The 25670-nt window shown below is 41.1% G+C and overlaps 1 protein-coding gene across 2 annotated transcripts in view; it reads right to left on the bottom strand.

Annotated features, from left to right (window-relative positions):
• LOC124161507 (netrin receptor UNC5B) overlaps positions 1–25670 on the bottom strand; it is a 794019-nt gene that overhangs the window by 441119 nt on the left and 327230 nt on the right. For both annotated transcript variants that reach the window (XM_046537844.1, XM_046537846.1), the window contains exon 2: positions 5556–6321. In XM_046537844.1, coding sequence (XP_046393800.1) covers positions 5556–5682 — 127 coding nt within the window. In that variant the 5' untranslated portion in view covers positions 5683–6321. The remainder of the gene's footprint in view (positions 1–5555; positions 6322–25670) is intronic.

Genomic DNA, 25670 nt, shown 5'->3' with positions numbered 1-25670 from the left:
GGAACGGCTAATTCATTTTTCTTTGAAAACATATTACATAATTGGTAGCTGCTGATGCTAATGGAGTAAATGTATGGCAACAAAGATATCACCCATTAATATGGTACTTTTCATTTATTAAATCAAGTTTCAGAGATTTTGCACCGAGTCAGGGTACCCTTACGTTAAAAATTTCGGACCCTAATTTTACGTGATGCTTGTCACAAAGTGGAGCAAGACTGGTACAAAAATATTGTCACCGAAAAATTCATTTTAAGGATTTACTGAAGTACTGTGAAGACATATCTGAAGGGAATTAAAAATCCGTAAGTGACACCGTAAGTTACGCAAATTTTTGTTGTTTATGTAGAAGTTAAGTTTCCACAAATTAAACAGCTACATGTAAGTCTTTAAAATGGAAAATAAACTTCCGAAACGTGCCATACCGTTTAATTATCCATTAAAGTACCTAAATCTAAAGATTCGTCTTTATAAAAATTAAAACAAGAGGTCAACAATACATATTGTTTCCTCTTTTTCCATGGTACCATTTTGGGCATCGTTTGACCATAACTTTTTCGCCGTAAAATCTTTCTTTGATTGAAACTGCAATGAAGTGGATAAACCAATTTGAAATAGAAACCATCAACTAGTTTTATTGAAAGGGTATCTGTGCTTAAGACTATAAATGCATGGAGCAATGCATGGCTAGGCGGCACAACCTGCAAAAATATTCACGTGTTCAATATAATTATTTTTTTCGATAACCATTACGTCTGTCTGGGGCGCACTGCTTACTGCATGAGGTTTTAATGTGCCGCCTCTTGCCACACATCCTTGACGTGTCTCCAGGGGTTTTCCATATATTTTATTCGGCAATTGATTTCCTCTCCTAAAGACTTATTAAAAAATGTAGCACAGTGGACCATTAGCATAAACTCACTAACATGAATCACTAGCGCTTAGTGTAGGTACGCGGGTATTGGAACTACTCCAATTGGTGACGTTGCCGGTGAGCAAATGAAAACATAGCAAAATGCACACCAGTCATTCAGTCAACAATCGTCCGTTGAATTGCCGAATAAAAATTATTGGGTTCCATTTAGAATATACATACCGCTGTTCATATCTTTGCAAATAACAAAGCTACAAGGAAGGCAATCAAGCTGATCAATGTCCCCCTGACGGCTAATGAACATTTGCTTGACACATTTTTGAATTTGGATCTGGAGAAAAAAATATTTCGTGTGGTCAAGAGAAATGGCACACCCTGTACATATATACGTTGAAGTAAAAATCACTCGGAGACCCTAGACATAATGGATGTATGTGACACATACAAGCATAGGAAAACGCACGTAAAGATGACCGGTTATCTTGATATAGAGGAAGAGTCCCTGAGTGTTTATTGCCATTTGGTTTTTCTTCTCAAGCCCATCTGCAAGCCTGGGAGACGGCGACGCAGAGTCGGTCAGCTAATTGACATGTCCGAGACAATGCCAGGGCTCTAAAAGTGGAATGCATGCTCTTAAAGGATCCCTTTCGTCCGAAGCACTTCAACTTACCGCGTGACGAATGATGGAACGATTGCATAAGACTTCACTGCCTGAAAATGGTGCAATAACCAATGACATCGACTGTAAAACGCTTTTCATAGTCACCTAAGGGAAAGGCAACATTGGAAAAGATAAAACTATTACTCAATAACCTTATTTCAGCATCATTTAAGTTAAAATAAACGTGCTCAATATTACATCATAAGAAGAAGGTTCATTCGATAACGTTTTCCCTATCCCCGAATATGGAGAACTGGCCAATTATTTGTAACATCTTCAAATTTACTTGCATTTTTACTTGGAGGGATCGATTATGTAGATGGCTTGACACTATGGGAGACCTGACAGCTAGAAATCGGATTTAATTTATTGACGAGCATACGGAGCAACAATTTATGAGAAATAGGAATCCCTACGGAAATTTACTAAAAAATTGAAGCTCAACCCAGTAACCAAGGATTAATCGTAATACTTGGACTTATCAGAAATGTAGAATCGCCAGATGCTTGCGGTAACGATATGAAATGTTTAAGAATTAAATCAATAGACTTGAAACCTACCCGATATGCACCAATTAATTTAAACTTAAGACCGTGGTCTTGGTCTCAATTTCGAGGAGTTAATGATATAACACGATTTTCTGGTCCTCTACTCTAGGGTGAAACAATAAAAAATACAATTCTGGGCAACGTATGATATGTAATATTTAACACTTTCCCGGCGAATAACATGTAAAAACTCTTCTCGGGATACCGCGCGGGTAAGATTCTATGAGAGCGCCGACGTTTCGGGTACTGACTGACTTCCCATTCAGCTTTCTCAGTAGCCGTGAGAATGGGTAGCGAGTCGGTACCCGAAACGTCGGCGCTCTCACATAATCTTACCCGCGCGGTATCCCGAGAAGAGTGTTTACATATGAAGCTGTAGTTTAATGCAATTCATCATTTGAACTGTTCCCAATTGGTGAGACAGTTTTTGTAGATGCTTTCGCTGCGGTTATTTTGTTTAAAAGCACACGATAGGGAAATATTTGACATCAAGTATCAGTCCCGAGAACAAATAAATGTTATTGTAAGCCGTAAAAAAGAGTAACACTTAAAAGTGAAGAGCTTATAATCATAAGAAAACATTTTTTCTGGAGTTTGAAGGAACTGTGACATCCGACCGAACATTACCGCTGGCACGAATGGCCAAGAATAAAGACAAACGCTCAAAACTAAGACGATATAATGACTCGAAAGCCCTCAAACATGTTTCCGAGAGTGTTGGAGAGAAAACTCAAAGAGCCGAATGAGCAACCTAGTCCTGAAGAGCACGAAACAGCTGCTTGGACACTAAAAAGAGCTGCCTGTATGGCCTTTTGAGTTTCTAAATAAAAATCACAAGGGGACATCATTCTAAGAGGAAAAATCGGAGCCCTTGTAGTCCAAGTCAAGGAGGCCATAGCCGCGAACAATACAGACGATGACACAAAGTCCTTAACAAAGCAGAACGCAACACGCTGTCCTGAAACCTCAGACCAGGTAGCTTTTGAACAGATCTTCCTTAGACTTAGACGGAGGCGGGAAGGGTCGGAGCCATTGATAGCCTTAAAAATCCGTGGCACAAGTTCAGACGTAACTAGTAAAGGGAAAATATTTTAAAGAAAAAAGTTCAAGAATGGAACTTAGATCCATTTCATACTCCTTAATTATAACGAAAAAAATTATACATCTTGCAAAATTCTTGTATTTTTTGTGATAGTAAGCCCTATTAATACCTGAAAGATTATTAAGTAAATTGTGAACAATTAAATGGTCTTTATTTCTAAATTTTTTCCCTTACATTCTATTAAAACTCTTTTTATAATAGCCTATATTCCTTTTTTATTCGTCAGATTTGGAATGCGGGTCAAATGAAACATTCCAGTGGAACCTCATAAGATCTACGGACGTTTGCCCATCACTCAACCAAACCACTCCACTGTGGAGGCCAACATTGTTGGGGCCGACAGTGCTTAGTGTAGGCTCTGTCGCATGGCGATAGCTAAAAGTCGGACTCGATGGTCGGAGGGCCCATCTTCCCAAACTATCCAACCGCGTTCTTCCCCAACCCTGAGGTTCCAAGAGAACGTCTCCCCGTGTTCCCAGGGCGGGCATGGCATCTCCGTGCCGCTCCTATCGGTTCTTAATTGTTCTAACACTAGGCCGCCGAGTTTCCAGCAGCTACCAACCTACTCCATGCGCTTAAGGTACGTGTCTACTGAGCGATGAAAGTCTAGACATGTCGTGATTCGCATCATTATTGAAAATGTGTGTGAGACCACTTTGGGAAACAAGATGCGATAAGTCTCGGAGACTTCAATAATTGTTGCCAGTGGACACGCTTACTTTCCAGCTCTCACCGAGACAAAAGTCCCAGAATTTGAAACAATTCTGTTCTTCTGAGACCCGTCTCAGGTCTCAGAGTACAAATAATGGCATAATATCTTAGTCGTATCTTACGAATGCCAACATACTACGGTAGATGAGATTATAAAAATAAAATAAGAAAGGCATACTGTAAAAACGATAGTTTCAGAATGTCGTTTTTTTTCCACGATCGAAAAGGGATTTTCCGCGATCGATAGGACACTAAGCTTTTAAGTATGCTAGTTCGTAGCAATTTCGACGAATCGCTTCGCTTTTTTTTGCCTTTGTTTCAGATCGCGATTCCCATTTTCCTCCCTGAATGCCTCCAGATATGATGTCATTCACCGCGCATTTAAATGGGATTGCATAGTACGACACATGAAAATCGTTTACTTCCAAACATTTATAGTTCAGGGACGTAAACAATGACCCTAATTATCGCGTGTCGCAAATACCCTCCCCGGCGATGATACCAGTGCAGAATGAGTTGTTGACAAGGATCACAAATTGAAAATACCTGAGAACTTCAAAATGATAGCGTAAATTTTAAATACGTGAGGAATCCAGACAAAATGCTACAGCTCGAGCGTGAGAGCTGGAAAGGAAAGCATTCGTACCGAGGAGGGAAGCTTTCCCGGCGACTGATGGCGATTAAATGTAGTCGGGTTTGCCGCCGGGTCACGATCACTATTGTTACCGACGTTTCCATGGTCGAGTCGTCGTCCCTCGAAACGTCGGCAACAATGGAGATTCCGACCCGGATTCAAACCCGACAGCAATTCGTTCCATTCATAAGGAGAACGTAAAATAAAACTACTTGTAGCATGAAACGAAATTTTGCCTATAACGAGGTGAGTTCCCCGTACCTTCGATTTTCCTATGATCGCATTCTAATCGCATTTTTGATAAAAATTTATTTTCCCCTCATGTAAAGAGTACGGATGATATGAAATCCCCGTTACTAAAAGCTATTCCTTGGTACCTTAGGTAATTATTTTCCCTTTTATAAAGAAATTACAGGCCGTCTCTCTAGCGTACCTTACCATCAACGGTCCTCACGCGCGGCCACCTCTACATAGTTCTACCGTTGAAATCTTAAAATTCTTCCCTTTACAGCCGTTTGATGCAAAGGGTGGGACGATGGCTAAACATTACGGATCTATTGATAATGCTGCTTAAATAAAGACGATTCACGGAATATTCTCAGAGCATTCTATAGGTGGCGCCGACTCCATGGGGCCTGAGGGGGTCCGAGCCCCCTCAAAAATTCGTCATGGGTGTGAGGAAAAATTGTGTCAGGCTTGTTGATTTTCCCCGGAGTATCCAGATATCAAGATTCGAGTTATGGAGGTTCTAATGTTGATCATATGACTCTTCTAAAATGCTTTAAAAAAACTTAAAACTCACTAAGTACTTATAAAATTTCCCGGGACAAGATCCCCGGCTTGGGCCCCCCATTATTTCTTGTAAGTCGGCATCCCTGTTCTATCTTGTTATGCATAGGGCGAAATTCTTTATCATGGATATAACGAAATCCCGTTTATAACAAAATGGAACGATGGTCCCCTGAAATTCGTTATAATAAGCGAGCTTTACAGTACATTTGGAAGTAATTTAGTTTTACACTCACCTTGCGCGGGCACGGCTCCGGCCGAGGGCAGCGGGATGATCAGCGGCGAGAGGAGCACCGCCGCCCCGAGGAGCAGGACGAAGAGGACGGGCCTCCGTTGTCTCATCTGGACCGCTCCTCTCCTCATTTCTGCTGCTGCTATTCCGAATTCAACGAGGGTGCGGCACACTCATGTGCGGCCACCTAAAGTGGACCACGCATGCACAAACACACCGAAAATGCGGTGGAAAAAATAATAAAACAAAAGAAAAACTAAACACTCTCTTCCCACTTTCACTGGGAACACTCATTCACTAAGAGCACTGCAGAACACACCGGCGGAAAACGAATCAGGAAGGGAGGAGAATGATGGGAAGTGGCGAGTTAGTACTCCGCAACATCGAGCTTCCATGAACCGATCCGTTCCGCCGTCGTCAACGGGGCAGCACAGCAGTGCTTCTTCGAACATCGGAGAGGTAATATCCAAGGAACTCGGGCCGACTGGCCTCCTCCGCCGTAAGCTCTTCCTTCGCGCCGAAGAGTCGAGCGAGCACTGACTGGCGTGTCCCGTCTGGCAGGTAGAGGCCCCTCTCAGGTCCCAAGTGAGAGTGGAGTGGGGAGAGGGGAGGAAGGAGGGTCTGTGGGATGAGGAAGGCTGGAATCTACGCGGTCGGCCAGAGAGCGGTGGTGGGCCTGGGAGCCAGTTTGAGGTCTTCTTCGGTCGGCAGGCGACGTCCGCTCCGGGCTGTGGCGGCGTCTGTCCTCATCGAGTCTCACCGTCGCATTTCTGTTGAAAAACAGAGAGAATGGGCGGTATTAGAACGTTGAGTGGTAGATTTGGCACTCTGCATTGCATCCTGCCAGCCACCTCGAGGGTGTTCGACGCAACATACGTCTAAAGGCCGTTTTACACGGGAGGGTGTTTGAAGCAACGTAACTATTAGTAGCATCGGATAGAAACTGAGAGAGTTGCGTCGCTTGATTATCATTCACCTTTTTATCGTAATATTTAAATTTTTTAATTGTAAACATCACTTTTAATACACTCATTGCCATCAGAAAGCTATCACTATCTTCCAGCACGTCCAAAAAGAGCATTTCCTTTGGCACGAGAAAACACGCCAGCTCTACATGAACATGTGCACATACGTGTCCAGTAAAGTTAAAATTTTATGGGAGGCTCATTATTATTACCATAGAGTAGGTATATAGAGTAAGTATATTATACTTACTATATACATACTCTATGTTATTACTAAAGTATTCTTCCCATTAAGATAGATTTCCACTGACAATGAGTATTTAAGTTTTACACAGGGGAACGGAATTGCGCTTGTTATAACTGCATTAATTTCTAAAATGGCGTGGAATTACGCGAATGCATGAACGAAATTGGAACGGGCTATTTTGCCATCTCACGTCCACGCATTCTCGCATGTGTTCTAGCGATTCACCGCTTCACACGACGCATTTTTGACTGCGTCTTCGTACACACGTCAGATTGTGCAAGTACGTGCCCCGTGTAAATCGGCCTTGAGGGTATGAAAGAGAGCATTCCATTCGCACGAGAAAACACGCGAGCTCTACATGAACATGAGACCTACTTAGGTGCCCAGCAAAGTTAAAATTTTATAGGAGGCTTATTATTACTACAGTATACTTCCAATTGAGGTAGATTTCCACTGACAATGAGTATTAAAGTAGTATTCTGGCTGCCTCCCCTCGCTCCATAGACTTCCCTCCTCATTTCACAATAAGGCCTACTCTCTTTTAAACTATATAAAAATCCTATTCTCTCCCTTCCCCTCCCTCGTCTACCCAAAGTGCTACCCTCTATTAAAAAACACATTTTTAATCATTGCTTCCCCGATCAGTACTCGCTCCATCGATACCTTCTCTCTCCTCCGTATCTCATCTAGAAGCTTCCTCTCCTCACCCACCATGTCCAGCACTTATAGGAGGCTAACGTATGCACATCAAAAATCAGCCTTAAAAATGATTTAACCGTGTTATTTTGTATTTTTCCAAAATAATGGATAATACTAGAGTGGGAATTAACTATTAGCAGCGTTGCATAGACACTGAGATACTGGCGTCGTTTGATTATTATCATTAACTTTTTATCGTAATATTTACATTTTTCAAGAGTAAACATCACTTTTAATACACTCATTGCCATCTGAAAGCTATCACCATCTTCCGGCACGTTCAAAAATTCCACGTCATGAGAATGAGTGTATTCCACATAACTTCACCAAGTTTCGATAATTATCTCTACAGCCGCAGTGAAAACCTAACGAGGAAATGAGAAACTGGAAATTTAAAAATAGTTCAAGTAATACCTGTGATGACTTCTACCATTTCTTACTTGGAATTCCCTCCCACAATGAAAGCCGTGTCCCGCCGTTGCATTGGTGTGGAAAAACAGAGAACGGGAATTGGTGATATAAGGTACCCTATTGAACTAATTAAATATGATGACATTTTTCCACACTGCCCTAGTTTTTCCCTTTTTTTCCAGTTTACCCTCGATATGTAGTAAGGATTTCGAACGCCAAGTCATCATCAGCTGCATACAAGGTAATTTTTATTAACAAAATGTCTTCGCCTCAATTTATAGAAGCACTCTTTATTTAAATAAAAAAATAATTGATGCTAATGAAAGGTGCATGGAACTATCATAGAAAACGGTTAATGTATACAACGCTAGAGTAATGAATCTTACGGCATTATCTATTGGTTCATTGAGGCCTATCAATTTAAACGGTAAGCCAATCAGTACAATCAATGTAATCGAGCCAACCAATCAGTGTTCACTCAAAGATCGAAATGGAGGTTCATGAATTTCGTTGTTCACAACGGTCTCTACGCTAAATGGATTTCGTTTTTGGCTACATGCGCAAAAGCCATTTGGTAATCAAGCCACTCTTCCAAATCCCAGCAAGTAAGAGTGTATGATAAGTACAGCTAAGATTTTCTTACTCTTACGTTAGAAGAGGTGGGTCGAAGTTGGTAGGGCGTTGGAATACTAACATAAGGGTCCCGATTTAAAATTCCGCATGAAGACTTGGATCATAAAAACAAAAGTCATCGAAGTGCGATGTTGCCAATGGCAAGGCTTTAAACTTCCTCTACGCCCACTCACCTAGTCATGTAATCATAAGGATGGTTTTGATAGGTGAGGTTAGAGTTCACTTGAGACTTAGCCACAAGCGTGTAAATATCACATATTCAGGGTATACTTAGGGGCCAGTTTCTTTCTCTGCGCCACCTCGCACTACGAGGGTTCGGTTTTGGGCGCACCAAGGTTTCACCCGGGTTTTGAACTCAGACCCTTTGGTCAGCAGCAAAGAGCTCTGCCCACCAGACTGCCACGCTCCCCTCCTCTAAGCCGAATGTATGAAATTCACGCACCTGAGGCCTAATCTCGGAATCTACCCTGACCCATCCAAACCAACCTTCGCGTTGAATCACTGCAAAGCGAAGACATGAACAAAGGAGGAGAGAAACCGGAGGATCGGAGAAGAAAGATGGCCCACAGAGAGCGCTGCAGTTGGCAGATAGTCTTGCAGTTCACCAAGAGGTACGGCGCCGAGAGGGAGAGGAAGTCGGGGAAGGGAAGGAAGAGAGCTATAAGCGACATTATGTGTAGAGGTTGATAACGACCCCGATGATGACACCATAAAGAGCCGGAGAGACCGTCTGAGAGGGAGGAGGTTATTCTGTGGGCTGGAAAGGCACGAAGGAGGGATGCTTGTTGGAAACCGCGGGAAGGTTCCTTTCGGTTGTGTTAAAGAAGTGCTTGAGGAGGGAGAGAAACAACAGGGTTTGAAAAGAGGAGGGGCGAAAAAAAAGAAGGGAGGAGAGGTCCGTGTGAGGGAAGTGGAGGGTCGGGTGGTGGCGGTGGAATGGGAGGGGTCGTAAAATCTTTGGTGGGGTCTCCAGCGGCGTTGGACGGAGGATGAGGGTTTTCGGGAAATGACGAGCCGTGTGAAGAGTGTGGGGCGGTCTGCGGCGGCCGAAAAACAAAAGACTGACGGCGGCGGAGGCGGCGGTTGCGTCTTCTCGGACGGAGGGAGAGAGAGGGTGCTGCAATCTTGCTATCAGGTGCATCTGGGACGGAGGAGAGGCAGCCAACCCAGTCGTCATTTAACCCATACTTAAAGCCAGCCAGGAACTTGCGGGACTCGCAGACGAGTAATTACTTCCACAAAAAAACCACTGCATCAGGCTCGCAGGGTAATTTTAAGTAGTTCGATGTCATAAAAATAATCATCGCAACAGCCATCAAAGGAATTGGCCGTGTAGAAAAACTATTAAGGGGAAAACCAACAGAAATATGGATGATAATTATTTTCCAACCTAGTTCGATTAGGGGAGAAAAGTCCACACAACACATGTATGAAACTCGTTGTATTTAAATTCAACTCTGAGGAGAATTGCTCAGGTTTACTCAGAGTTAAAGTAAAAGGTAAAAGTAACATCAATCTAGAGCATAATGAACTTATGGGATATCTAAGTCATTCACGACACAAAACATAGAGTTCAACCTAGGAAAGCCTTTGCTTTGCGTTATACGTAAGTAATCGTTTGCGAAGCGAAAGGAAGCGTTAAAGGAACATTTGCTGGCGCATTTTCTATGTACAACACGGTATAATCTTGAATATTTTAGAAAAATAAGAGCAAAACGTAATAGGCGATTAAACGCAATAAGGGTCTCAAAAATAAAAATTTTACCTCAGTTATTTTGGGCGGTAAAATGAATATTTCCAGCCTCGGTGGCAGCGAGGTTATGTCCTCTGCAACTAATCCAGGTGTCGCAGGTTCGATTCCTGCCTGGGTAAGTTACCTCTATCCTCGCAAGGGTAAGTTACCTCTATCCCCGCAAGGGTAAGTTACCTCTATCCCCGCAAGGGTAAGTTAACTCTATCCCCGCAAGGGTAAGTTAACTCTATCCAGACAAGGGTGTTCGACGAACACCCTTGTCTGGCTCCACCACCGCCCCTTGCCTCCAACACTGTTCGTGTATGTACCATAGTCAATATCTGGGATCTTCAATATAAATACGATTACGAGGCGTTTTCGGAAAAAAAGGAAATAAAAAAATTGTCGAAGGTCTTCTCCACGATTGACGAAAAGTTAAAAGTGATAAAGCTTTAAAAAGAAAATGGGTACTTCAATAAAAAACCAAGCAGGTCGAGTTGCAGTACTGCGCCCATTAAGGATAGGTTTCAAGTGAACATTTGTTGTAGCACTACATCCTCAACGCGATGTTTTTTTCGGACAGTTAGACTTTTGCGGAGATAAAGATTAGAATATGTAAAGCGGAGATGCGGGCGATGAGGGTGAGGATGAGGGCAAGCGGGGTTGACATGACGTCGGGTAGTGGCGGGAGACGGTTGAGAAGAGGAGATGGGGGTGAAAAATATACGTGGCAAGACTGGGAAATGTTCATAAGGGTGGAAGACGGCGGAGAAAAGCAGGAAATGAGAGGAAGATAAGAGGGAAATGCTGAACAATGTCACGGTAGGAATGACAGTTGCTTCGGAAGGCATTGATCAGAAGAGCCAATTGGGTTGGAATGAAAATTTCAATAAAGGCAACTCCAAAGACCATTTTATCGAAGGTGCTAAACAATAAGAACCATAGAATAGTTTCGAAAAAGTAAAACGATTAAAATTTATGGGTAATTTAAAATCTGCGGGTCTAATAGCGCATTATATTTCTTCGGATGGTCACCATATCTAAAATCAGAGCCAGAAAGAAGTAAAAATTATCCCTTTCACATTAATAATTATATCGTTAGGTCTAGTTTCGAAGAAAAAACAACCAGTAATTACCACGTAAAATTGTGAGCCGAAACACGTCGTACACATTAAATACTTGTGGAAAAATGCAACAATCTTTCATTTAAATATGTCGAACTTCCACTACATCACACCTTAATTGGTTGAAAATTTCAAGATGTCTACTAATAACCAACGATGAATTTAAACGTTCAGCGTTATTCAAATGAAACGTCCATCTGCTTGTTGCAAACATCCCCCTAACCAAGCGCACACCTTTGCATCGCCTCTCCTCCCTTCTACTAGTAGACCACTAGAAAACTACTTTAGTACACTCACTCCCTCCCACCTACGATCCATTTCACTTGTCATGCAACAATTTTATCGCGCAAGTTAGAAATTTCCCATCCGTCAGGTAATAGGGTGGTTTCTTATTATTTTTTATTGCCTACATTGAAAGATTATTTCTCCTGGAGTACGCTTTTCACGCTTTTAGATTTTTTTAATGACGATATCTATTTTTCGCGATTATATGAAAAGTATAACTTTTCAAGCGCGCGAAATCGCGACGGCTAAGTATGAATGCTGGGAAAACTACGTGCGACGTCGTTCTGGTTCCCGCTGTCGCCGAGTGAGGTGACCTTGGGGCGAGAATATGTGCGTCGCTTAGATACAGGCTACTAGCAGGTAGCAGAGTACCTTGCTAGCAGGTAACTCTTGGCTTAAAAGAGGATTATTAATACCTTATCAAACGCAGGAAACTTTCCGACCATAGGCAGTTTTAATTGGTAATTATTAAGAGATGTTTCCCTGAGCTCTGTGCCTCATGCATGCATTGGTAATCTCAGACGATAAAACTCCTATCTACTCGTATAGAAACTAGGTCCCTGTGACGTCACGTGGGGTGGAATCGCATGGGCGCCAATCTGGCATTTTTCAAACGCGGTTAAAATTGACCATTGCCATTCGTCTAAACTGGGATTTCTAGAACCAAATAATTTGTATATTTTGAATACATTGATGGTGGGAAACGAATCGCTATCAATGCCTTTCGTTTTCTTTTATGAAGGTAACTGCCCTGATAAATATTTTTCTCTCTCCTCTGATGGTTTCCTAGTTAATTTTCACGGTTTAATTGCATTTTGTTTCATTTCATGTTTTGTCAAAACTTACACTTCAAATTGGCGTCACGGCAGTAGGGGAAAAATTATTTAAATTCATGCATGTGAATTAGCAACAAAATATCAATTTAAGATGGCCCGCATACACCCATGCACTCCCCCTGAAGAAAAAGTCCTGACTCCGTGCCTGACCCACTATGGTAATCCGCAACCCCCTCACTACTCCGAACATAAGTAAGTATCCCACCCTTCCTTGAGTAGGGAAATCGCTTTTAGCCTCCACCAATCGGGTATTGATTAGGACGACAGGGGAAGTCGTCCTAATCAATTCCCGTTTGAGAACCATGTCACCCCAGGGGAAATTGGGGGCACCTTCAAAAAGGGATATCTTCCAAAGGCACACGTGAGTATGCCGTCACACGCGGCTAGAAGACCCTTCATCGGCACGGCAACACGCGGCGACTCACCTCGGTGCAAGGAGCTCACACAAGTCCCCATTCCCATCAACATTGACGTCGTCGTGAGAAAATACAATCCCAAAAATCGACGTCGGATGCGACATCAAACATGGGCAGGCACTTGGACAAATGGAACGAAACCCTAGGGCGAGGATACACTCCCGGGGGCAGGGTCTCTAAGCGCGAGCTTTTCACCTCTGCACCCAGAAGGGGGAGGACAGGAAGGAGAAAGGAAGGAGGCGCCGCCGCGATAGGAGCCCGACGACGCCTCCTGGGATGGGATGGCGTAATGCCTCATTCACATTACGATTGTTCCAGCGATTGTCGGAACTATCGTGCAATCACACGACGATTGTTAAAACCTGTGCTGCCCTCTAGTGCTGACATCTAAAGTGAACGGGAAATTAAGGGTTAGCAAAGCTGTTGAGGCATGCAGGGACAAGATATTACTGTGTTCAACGTGTATTTACCGAATAATTTTTCTTCCGCCCCTATTCTTCCTTCCTAGGACAAATCCATGAAAAAAAATTGAGCTTCACGAGCTTTTCGTCTTTCTCTTGTCGCTTCCGTTTCCGATCTCTCAGCGCCTAACCATCGTGAAGTGGCAACGTTCGGAACTACGTCAACTATTGTCAGGACATGCATTCACACGGCTAGTTCGGCCAACTATCGTCAGGACGATCGCTCGAACGATCGTAATGTGAACGATGCATAAGGAAGGGAAGGGACGAGGAATCCCGCACCGTCACAGGGCGGGTGGGTTCTACCATCAGCGAAACCAGGCATCAGTCATTGCTATTCTAACAACTTTGGAGGATTATCCTATGAGGAAGAATAATGCAACGATCAAGCCGTTAGATGCAGACACTTGGACAAGGGGAAGGAGAGAAGACAGGTGGCCCTCGATATGTGGATGTGGAGAAGAATGGAAGAGGTGAAGGGGTGGGAGATGAAGAAAAGCGACGAAGTGCTGGACATGGTGGGAGAAATATGAGATACGGGGGATACAGAAGGTGTGGCAGAGTGGCAGCTTCAGCGATTCCTATTCAGGGACCAAAAGAGTCATCGCTGGACCCATCATTTTCTGAATCACAAGGTCATTCCCACCGTTATTTTTTCCATTGTTTATTCCGTGGTTTTCCTGATTTACAACTGCAATTCCATCAAAATTAAGCTTGTTAGCGTTAAAATCGCTTTTAGCAGCCACGCATTCTTGGTTGCTGCGAAAGACGATGTCAAAGATGGTTTCAGTGACAGAGAAAGGGACATGCCGAGTGATGAAAAAGGGATATGATTCCTATCCTTAGAAACGAAAGTCCTATCCCTGAAAATAATTGCGTGAGACGATAATTTTTCCGCCAACATTGAAGCGATCGCTCGAAAGGGACGTAAAACAATGATCGCGTGATGCAGGCTGAAATAATTTTCCCCTTCCAACTACCGAATTATTTAAATAAAGTCCGACTTCGGATGTGACCGATGATAGAATTTTATTTGTAAATACTGTTGAATATTATTTTGTTAGCTGTTGGTTTAGTTTTGCTTAATATAAGTAAATAGGGTAGTTTCCTTCATCGGAGAAAACGAAATGCATTGATTGCGATTTCTTACCCACCATTAGTGTATTCATAATATAAAAATTATTTGGTTTTAAAAATCCCAGTTCAGACGAATGGCAATGGTCAATTTTAACCTCATTTGAGAAAGGCCAGATTGGCGCCCATGAGATTCCACTCCACGTGACGTCACAGGGACCTAGTTTCTATACGAGTAGATAGGAGTTTTATCGTCTGAGATTACCAATGCATGCATGAGGCACAGAGCTCAGGGAAACATCTCTTAATAATTACCAATTAAAACTGCCTAAGGTCGGAAAGTTTCCATCGTTTGATAGGGGAATGATAATCCTTATTTAAGCCAAGCGCTACAGGGTACTCTGCTACCTGCTTGCATCCTGCGTCGTTTCAGCACTCAAAGCCTCGCCCCGAGGTCACCTCACACTCCGACAGCTGGAACCAGAATGACGTCTCGCGGGCTTTTCCCATCATTCCTACTTAGCCGTCGCGTTTTCGCGCGCTTGATAATTTTCACTTTTCATTTAATCGCGAAAAATAGATATCGTCATTCGAAAATCTAAGAGCGTGAAATGCGCACTCCAGGAATAATAATCATTCGATTTAGGCAATAAAAAAATAATAGGAAACCACCTTATTATTCTATTGTTTTTCTCTGTCTTCTGTGATTTATTGGCCTCTTGTTGTTTTTGGGCTGAATTAAATAAATGAATGCCAGAGGGATATCCTATTCTATGCGATTTGATCAACTAGAGGGTGAGGGTGGGGGCAGTGATCAGAAGGACAGCCAATGTAGAGTTGATGGGAACGAATTTACAACCTTGGCCTTCCCCTTCGACAGCTATTGATACGAAATCATTGTGTCCCTTTTTCCCCGCAATATATTGCCCATTTAAATCGACCTACATCAATCAAACTCATATCCAGTGCAGCTTCATCTATTTACTCCCCAGCGTCTGGCTCCCTCAAGTATTTCCGACTTCCGTCGAGGTGCATTTTCAGCCACTCAGGCCCCCACACGCAAGTGGAGGCAAGCTTTAGCGATGAATGAGAGGGGAGGGGTTGGAGTTACTGTATACACAAGCACACGGGATAGGGAAAAGAATGAGTGTCGGTGTTTGTGGACTTGTTCGCATGAAGCCGTGAATGGCCGCTCCGAAATAATACAGTTCAAACGTCAACTCGACGGAGTGTATCGACATCGCATGGCTGGGGGAAAGCAGACGTAGGTGCACAAAAGAGCGAATCCCTCCCTCCTCTCCCAGGATCTCCCGAACGGCGTTTTATGTTTTATTGCACCTGGGACGACCCCTGGAATATCCCCCTCGGGATTTTTGCAGGGGATCCGGCTGTGGGGCGGGCTGATCCCCCTTTCCGCGTTTTCTCACGGGACCCCCAAAAATAGGGTGGCCGCCAGCGAGCGCATTTTGGGTATATACAGGGAGAGAGCAGTCTGTTAGCGCAAAACGGTGAGATTCAGCGCTAAAGCGATCCCAAAGGACAGGAAGGGGGGGGGGGGGGGGGGGAAGTAGGCACCAAACTCAGTATCCATCCGCTTCACAGTGGACTGGGGTAAAAAAAGCCTTTCAAAACCCTTTTTTAAACTCATTGAGTTGAAATTTGCAGATGTTTTGTGGCGCGACAGATTTTTCGTGCATCTTGTACAAATAGAACGCATCTCTTCTGCTCTTCCTTATTTTTTATATTTTGTGGAATGTTTCTCGTTTCAAACTTACACTGACATCTTGCACTATTCACAACGCGTAGAGAAGACCTTTTCAAAAATTATCTATTGGTATCACAAGTATAAAATTTGACCTCCGATAAAAAACTGGACAAAAGTTTTCAAGATTCAGTTTCCGGCGTGATACGGTAAAAATCTTTGGTACTCAGCTTATTAAAACCACTTGTCTGTTTCCATACTCTTTTATTTACACCGACCATGGTTTCGGCAACTTGTGCCTTGATAATGGCACAAGTTGCCGAAACCATGGTCGGTGTAAATGAAAGCGTGTGGAAACAGACAAGTGGTTTTAATAAGCTGAAAAGTTTTCACACATAAGGCAGTGCAGGTAAATTATGATAGGACTAAACTACACAACGCAATATACAACTTCATATACCGTGAAAATTCCAAGACAGCTGCAAAATTTTAAGACAAGAAATAAGTGTATCTTCAAACCTATCTAACAATGAACTATCCCATCAATCCTAAACCCACGTAACTTTCTATATCAATATCACTTAAGAAACTTATGGTTAACAAAGAGCAGCTAAAATTTCACTGCAAACGAAAATAGTTCACTCTTTCCCGTCAAAGATAATTAAATATTATAGATCAAACATAAAGGTGATATTGATCGTAATAGAACCATTCATTGACCGAAGAAAGCCTCAGTTATGCAAAGTTGATCAGAATTCACAAGTGTTTGTTCACAACATTTGAGATCACTTTTTTGGCAAAAATAATCCCAAAACATTGCCCCTTCCAATTCATTTCGAATACTTCTCATTTCTAACAAAAACGGAACCTATTTTTAGGAAATATTGTATGACTAATTAAACGCTAAAAACCTACACTTTGTAAGACCTACGAAAAGTCTTCTCTAAATCAGCGTTGAATGCTTGAAAACGAAACGTAACTTAATTACGGGCAATTAGTTAAACTATTTTTTTCCGCGGAGTAATAAAAAACTACCAAAAACAATGATACATCTCAATTATGTTAAAATATTTCTTGGAGTGTAGGTCAACGTATGTTATGCAAAAAAAGTTGTAGCCAACGTTTCTATTTATTTTAAACCATCATCAGGGCTTAACTTTGTACATATTTATTGATATGTACAAAGTTAAACCCTGATGAAACTTTTTTGCATAACATACGTTGACCTACACTCCAAGAAATATTTTAACATGAATTAAACGAGGTCAAGATAAGGAAAAAAATAATTATCTTAATTAAGATTAAAACAAAAAATGCGAGTAGCGATTCAAAAGAAATGACCCAACGACGATAGTGCAATCGATTTATCGATAGTTTGGAACAAAAAGGATCGGAAAAATTTTATGCGCTCGTCCAAAAAGGCTTGTAGTACCTACTTGTAGTGACGTTGTAGTCGAGAGCACTGCACACACAGCAGCAAACGGGAGATGCAAAGAGCCTTTGCTTGTAGTAGGTACCTACGCAGCATTGGGCGTGTATACACTGCGCCACCACGCCAAAGGACCATCGACTCTTGTCCCACATTACTCTTTCATTCGCGAATCCAAGTGTTCCGTCGCTTTATCTGACGTTCCCAAAGTTTAAAGAGTCCAATGAACAAAGCAAACAACACGATACGACCGTATTGATGCTCTGATCCCACACTCGAGATTTAACCCTTTTACTGTCACCGGGCCGATATATCGGCCCTCGCTGGTCGAGCGAAAACTGCCAGGGACCGATTTATCGGCCCGAATAATTTCACTTTTTTTTCGTGATTGTGGCCTTTTCAACGGCTGTTATTTATGTAAACCCCCATTATCTATTTATGATTATAAGATGTAAATATAAGTTAAGAATTGGGTAAAAAATCTTGACATATTAAATAAAATTAAGTAGCTGAAATTTTTTTCATCTGAAATGTTGCTAATTCTGGAAAAAGTCTTCGCAAATCCCACCCGAAATGGGCTGGCAGTAAAAAGGTTAAAGACACTGAATGGCGAGAAGCATTTGGGCGCTGCGCCACTTAAAAAATCTAAACCGATTCGCTAGGACTTCTAGGGTAGAATAGAACCTACACTTTTTGTATTCACCCTCTATAGAGCTACGGAATTGAAATAGAAGGCTACCTCCAATGGACATATCACAGTAAATGACGTAATAATTGAAGCTTTCCATGAGGTGTAATTTTACAGGTGAAAGTCATTCCTTCCACGAAACTTAAAATTTTTGACAATGTTATCTATTTGAAAATTATAGCGATGATGTGTGCAAATTAAACATGATAACTTTAATTCGGTTCCTTCTGTAAGGTAGTTAACATTGTATTAATTAAATGAAATTCCATACCGCTTCGTCTACATTTGGTGTCTTAACCCAAAAGGTAGACAAAAATGAACCTTGGTAGGAATTGAGTACCTCTAAAAACAAATTTAGTCAAAAATAACTCAAATCAATTACGCATTAATTACTATTGCGTTCGCAAATGAAGCTTCTTAAATTTCAAGAACAATTTTAAAGACGTTTCTTCGCGTCTTCTTCTGGTTATAGTTAGAGATGATACCCAAACTACGAATTGGACGTGGTGAAAAATCGGTTGGAACTTACATAATTCTTTGCAGTAACAACTAATGTATGTTACTGCACTAATTTTAAGCTTTAAAAGGCACGTTCAACCCCGTGCAGAGGCTTTAAGATGCGTAAGATATGCTTGAAAAATGAAGGGAAGCTTCCAAGGGAATAAAGCTGATTTAGCCTTTTCAGGAAATAATAAATATCGTGCTTGATATTCATCAAGCATCTTCCATTGGTAGAACAAGAATTTATTGCACGAAATTTCCAAATTGGCTAGAATTTTCTAGTGATAAGATTTCGAGAATACCCAAACACAATCTCAGATGTATAGACTTCTAATAAATTACTATTATTTTTTAAGCCCCGATGAAAAATTCGGAATCAACGACCTCATAAACCTGCAAATACTCGACTTCGGTTTCGATAGCACTTTTAAGCATTCTGGACCAGCATGCGCCGTTACCATGGGAGAGGGCCTCCACCACGACCGTCTTCGATAAAGACGGCCGAAGCTTCGCCTTGCTCCTGGCGGCAACAATTGAGACAAATGCCCCACATCCTTCCAACCGTCCGTGTCTCTATCAAGTCACTAGCTCACGAGAGAAGCGGTCGTGGAGTGCGGGTGTCTTCTCCAGAAGGGTTTATACGTATCCGAAAGGAGCAATTTCTTATTCACGGCAGTCCCTTTTTTCAGAGCTGCGTACAAGGAAACGCGCACGACGGTGAAGACAAATGAATCGCGAGGGCGCGCCTCGGAGAAAAGAAACGAAAACAAAGAACAGGAACGAAATTCGGCGCGCATGTTCGAAGGAAGACGAATTCTATACAAGCAGTTTAGATTGAGTTTGATCCGACAACAAGCGATTACCGGCGATTACGAAACTTTTAAAGGTTGATTATCTAAGTTAAATAGATTCGGAGCATTATGAATTTTCAGCGTAAGAAATAAATGTAGAAATTTATGGTCAATATTTTAAAAGATCAGAATATTTTCTAGGTAGAATGCCATAACTGTCAATAAAACGAGGAATATTGAGTTGTACATTTAATAATCTCGAAGTACACGTTTATATATTTCACATCAATTCTATCAAGTCGATCAACTGTTGTAGATTCTCAGATGTACCAACCGATAAAACTATTAGAGAGCTTAAAATAGGTTTGAAAAGTGTTATCTAAATAACGCACTTAAAATTAAAAATTCGCTTTTTTAAAATGCTTTGGGATCGTTTTACGGAATTAAATCAATGTTTTCCGTTTTCATGCCGACAATAAACTAGGTCAGAATTTAAAACGATTATTTTATTCCGCAACTTAACTTTTGACTGTATTGTATTGAAAGCAATTACAAGTTACCTCTCGCACCACGAAAGAAACTAAAATTTCTGTAAAGAATATATGTAATTGCCTAGAGAATTAATGTCAATTAGAGGCAGAATCGGCGTCACTATGATTGTGGCAAAAAAGCACATGAGGAGTACTTAAAAGGCGACAAAAATCTAGGGAATTCGGGGCACTTTAGAGGCCGTAAAAGCCAATTGTCAAAAACGCAGGAAATTACGTCACTCGGAGACCTATAGGGCATTTTTTCCAGTGGAAAAAAAACCTTTTCAAAGGAATTTTGCTCATTCCCACGCTTTGAATGTGGGAATTAAAAAAAATAGTTATAAATATCATCCTGGGTCAACTCATCATTTGTCGTATTTCATCGTATATAAATTCAGTCACTCCATCGACAACTACATAACGAGTGCGTAAAGGGAGTAGCCAACGCAAAGTACTTAGAATTTGTATTTGATAAAAGCGGAATTAGTAACCAAGACAACAACAATAAAATTAAGAGGTCACCTGAACAATCGCAAAAACTCTAAATTCTATTCTATGGGACATATAGAATAGAATAGGATTTTATTGTTCGAGGACTAGTGTCCTATGGAACAGGATTACAATTTACATACATATACACTTATATAAGTGCACTTTCTTATTAATACAAAAGGTAACACACATACCAGAGTATACCCAGGTAAACATTAACAAAAAATAAATTATACACGTCTTCAGAAAATGAATAGTTACAAAATATACCAACATAACATATATACACTTATTATTATACATTGGCCAATGAACCAGATGGTTTTTCATTAAGGCTTGCGCGGAAAATTTGATACAGGTGAGCTGTCATAAGCCTTTTAAACTGTTTAATGTTATTGGCCTTAACAATATAATCTGGGATATCATTCCATAATCTCATAGAAGTATTTAGAGGGGATTGCAGGAACGAGTTTGTTCTGCATTTAGGTATTTTAAAACGTCTCCGCGCCCTAACAACCCTATCACAATTGCTAATGTTGACCATTATTCTTTCATATAAATAATCAGGAGTCTTGCTTGACAATAAATTAAACATAAAAATAGAATACTGTAACTTTTTTCGTTCTTCAAGTTTTAGCCACTCGATCTTTAAGTAGTAAGGAGTAATGTGTTCATGTAATGCCACATTAAATATAAATCTTACACCAGCGTTTAACAATATTTGCATTTTATTAGACAATTCATTAGTTAGATCAGACATTACCAGCGAGCAATACTGAATATGAGGAAGGTACAACGATTGAATTAACTTTTTGCGCAATTCAAGAGGTATTTAATGCTTAAAATGCTTAAGCTGGGCCAACGTTATATAACACTTATTTGAAATATGTGCTACTTGTTCCTCCCAAGTGAGTACATTGTTAAGAGTAACTCCTAAGTTTTTAACAGACTGAGAGTATTGAATTTCAAAGCCATCAACACAAATTTTGGGTAATGCATCAAATTTAAGTTTATTAATAAATTGTGGGGCGCCAATTATAATCCCTTTCGTTTTTAGAGGATTAATTTTCAACAAATTTTCACGGGACCAATTACAAATACGGCTGATATCGTCATTTACTTTTTCAATGCCTTTAAGCAGGTGAATTGGATGGCAGCGGAGATATATTTGTAAATCATCCGCATATAATTGATACATAGAATGAATTAAGGAACAAGGCAAATCCTTAATAAAAATCGTGAAAAGTAGGGGGCCAAGGATTGACCCCTGCGGAACACCACAAGATACATTAGAAAAACTAGAGAGTTGGCCATCACTACCTTTAACTGCTTGTTTTCTCTCTGACAAATAAGATTTAAACCATTTTAGAACAGGTACAGAGAATCCAAGTTTTTTCATTTTGAGTAGGAGGAGGTCATGATTGACACAGTCGAAGGCCTTGCTAAAGTCAAAGAGTACCAAAATAGTAACTTCCTTATTATCTTTGCCGACACGGATATCTTCTGTTACTCTTATGAGAGCAGTTTGAGTACTGTGGGTGCTGCGAAAACCAGATTGATATTTATCGATAAGATTCCTTTCTGCTAAAAATGCAATTGTTGAGTTGTACACAAACCTTTCCAGAGGCTTAGATAGGGTACACAACAAAGATATTGGGCGAAAGTGAGAGAGTTCAGAGGGATTGTGGTTTTTTTTGATAGGTTTGATTACAGCCGTTTTCCAGCTGACGGGAAAGGATGAATAGTTTAGGGAACAATTGTAAATATCTAATATCACTGGGAAAACTACTGGCAGAATATTTTTTAGCGTTTTGTTGTCTAACCCATCTATTCCGGCTGAATTTGATTTGATGCAATGAAAATAATTCAACATGAGTTCAGGAGTAAAATAAGGAAAATAAAAGATGTCATCACCGAACTCCTGATTATCTCTTGGGTTAGTATAGTTGGAAACAAGGGGGCATGGGCCTCTCCCTGACAGGCTGGAGGAGCTGGGGTTAAGTGAGTCAAGAAAATATGCGTTTAACTCCTCAGCAGAAAAATTCATTTTTTCATTTTCTTTACTAGTCTTAACAAGCCCTAGCCGTCGAATCTCATTCCAGATTGACCTTGAATCCCATTTACTGGAAAAGCATTGATTATAATACTCGCTCTTCTTTTTTTTCATAAGACCTAGTGTCGCATTCCTCAGGCTTTTATACTGATGATAAAGTTCTTCCGTTTTATTTCTTTTAAATTTACGCCTCGCTATGTCCCTTCTTTTCATCAAGTCCTTGATATCAGGAGTCACCCATGGAATAAGATTTCTCTTTGGTAGGGTCTTTCTTAAAGGGGCATGCTTTTCTAGTAGTTTATGCACATTGGATATGAATATGCTCAATTTGCAATCAACTGTGTGGACAGACAGAAAATTGGCCCAAGAAAGACCATCAAAATCCTCTTGAAACTTCGTCAAATCGAAATTTCTGAAATCACGTGAGAATATAGCATTGGTTTTACTTTTAGGAATATTAAATCTAAATTTAACATATATCAAGTCATGATTTGAAAGAAATGGAATAGAGTATTGACCATAATCAATAACTTTAGATAAGTCATCGACAATAAATAAATCTAATAAAGTGCTTGTGGAAGGGAGGTGATGGGTAGGTTGCAGCGGTACAATCGACATATTGCAACGGTAACAAACATCATTAATACATTTGCTATCATGCGTGACTTTAAGCAAGTCAGAGTTGAAGTCACCGCACACAATTACATTTTTATAATGAGGTAGTACACTGTACAACGTTGACTCGAAGTCGTCATTAAGATAACCAACTTTAGGAGATCTATAGACAACTGCCACTACAACTTTTCCGAATTTACAAGATAATTCTACAAACAGGAATTCCGGTTTAAAATTTTCACTGCAGCTAGATAGCACTTTACAACTAAAGTGATTTCTTACAAATAAACATACACCACCACCGGTTCTGACTGAACGATCATTTCGAATCAATGAAAAATGGTCCAAGTTCACGTATTCATTCGGGATTGAAGGCTTTAGCCAGGTTTCAGATACTGCAATAACATGATAATTGCTGCATGAAAAATAACTTCGGAATAATATAAGGAGGACATGTGACATATAAGCAGGAAAACGAAAATAAGAATAAATAAGACAACGGTAGAAGGTGTGATAACGTATGGAGCAGAGGTATAGGACATTAAGAAGAACAACTGATATAGATTAAAGTTGGTGGATTCCGACGATAATTTGAGGAATTTGCCGAACATTTTGAATGAATAGCTTAAACTTTGTTTTTCCGGAGAAGTTATTTTTAATCACGACTATGGTTTCGATGATTAGCGCATCTTCTGGTCTGACGTTATCTTCTGGGACCAGAAAACACGTGAACCGTCGAAATCATGGTCTTGATGCAATAAAAATTCTGTGAACAAACAAAGTTTATGTTATTTATTAATAAAAACAGATGTACGTTATTGATGACTGGGAGAGATTATATGAGAAGGAGCTGCAGAAAGATTAGACTGGAAAAACTTAGAAATGACAAAATAATGGAGATGATGAAGCTGGAAAAAGATATAGTCGATGCGGATGAATTTTTTAGGAACGAAAATTCCCCCCACAACTATTTGTCGTCATAACGATTCTAGCGAATAAAGCCCTATAATTTCAACTCTCGCCCCGAGTCAAAGGGCTTCTTTCTCTGCCGTCACCTGCTTATGAAAGTGGAAGGTGCGCGCATATTTCGGATGAAAAGCCAAAAGAACGCCGGAAGTGAATCAGGAATCGCGCCGAGATAGGGGCAAAGAGGAGAGATGGGGGAAGGCGTGGGTGGGTATTCCGAGCCAGGGTGTCAGGGGTGCCAACTTAAGGCGTTTTAAAGGGTCGGGAAATTTTGTCAATTTTTCTTTCTCATGACATAAATTCCATGTGACATCAGTTCATTTATCCATTGGGAAAAATCCCAATACCAGGAATAGAAACACGGATCTTATTGTTAGACTTTCGTGGCAACAGCGTAAATCAAGATGGGCTCCTGAGAATTACTTAGGATCTTACTATAGTCCAATATGGGGCATAAGTGCCACGGTAATGCATGAACCGAAATGAGAAAAGCGCAAATGAATGTACCAACATATTAAAACGAAATAAATTCCCCAAGGGACAACCTGCATCCACACAGGGGACTAGCCCTCATGTATCTTTCAATACTTCGCTGATCCGAGAGCGATCCATATTTCAGACAGAAATAGACTGTAATCAGGAATATTAATGAAAACTTATATTCTTAATGATGTCATCTATATGATTGATAGCTTTACAATATTATTCCTTGCATTTGCGCGTCGACGAGTCCACTGCGAACCACTCTCTCGCAATATTTCTCAGTAAAGTATTTACAATTGCGAGGAATGACATTGAAAACTCATCATTTTGATAGATTGCAAATACTATAATAGTAAGCAAGCGAAGTGGCAACCGAAATCAACCTTCTATGGGGTAGAATGGGGCCTTCCCTTCATGTAGGGAGTCGCCTTGGTGCAGCCACACAGGTGAGTGAGAAGTGGTAAGTGGGGTGAGACGAGAGGAAACCCTCCAATCTGCCTCCAATCCCTTTTCTTCCTGGAAATGAGAAGTAATGACTCGGAGTGGCCGCAAGGCATCGGCGTCCACTCGAAGGAGGCCCTTTCATACCTTCTGACTGGACGCCTCCGCAAACCCACCCTCCCGATTGCCCGGGTGGCAGAGTGGATGGAGGTGGGTGGATGGAAGAATCCGTCAACCAACCCCCCCAAGCAAGAAAAGGAACAGCAGCAGGGGGTTGATACAACACCGCGCGGGGATCTTAGGGAGGGAAGCCTGAGTTTATTTTTTTCATTGAATTCGTCGGAGTGAATGCGGTGGACAAACAACGAGTCCACGCGCCCCCCCTTGCACGAAACACAAAGAGACACACATAAACACACACACAGACACTTGCCCCTCTCCCGACAGTGCATGAGGTTGCGGGTAATTGAGTGGATCTATTAAGAGTGGTGGAGACATTGCATGCCTTGAGCTAAGGGGACGCATAACGCCCACCCGTCTTTTGG

The sequence above is a fragment of the Ischnura elegans genome, chromosome 6 (genome assembly GCF_921293095.1).
Source record: "Ischnura elegans chromosome 6, ioIscEleg1.1, whole genome shotgun sequence".
In the NCBI taxonomy this organism is placed as follows: Eukaryota; Metazoa; Arthropoda; class Insecta; order Odonata; family Coenagrionidae; genus Ischnura; species Ischnura elegans.
This window is presented reverse-complemented; position numbering and strand designations above follow the sequence as displayed.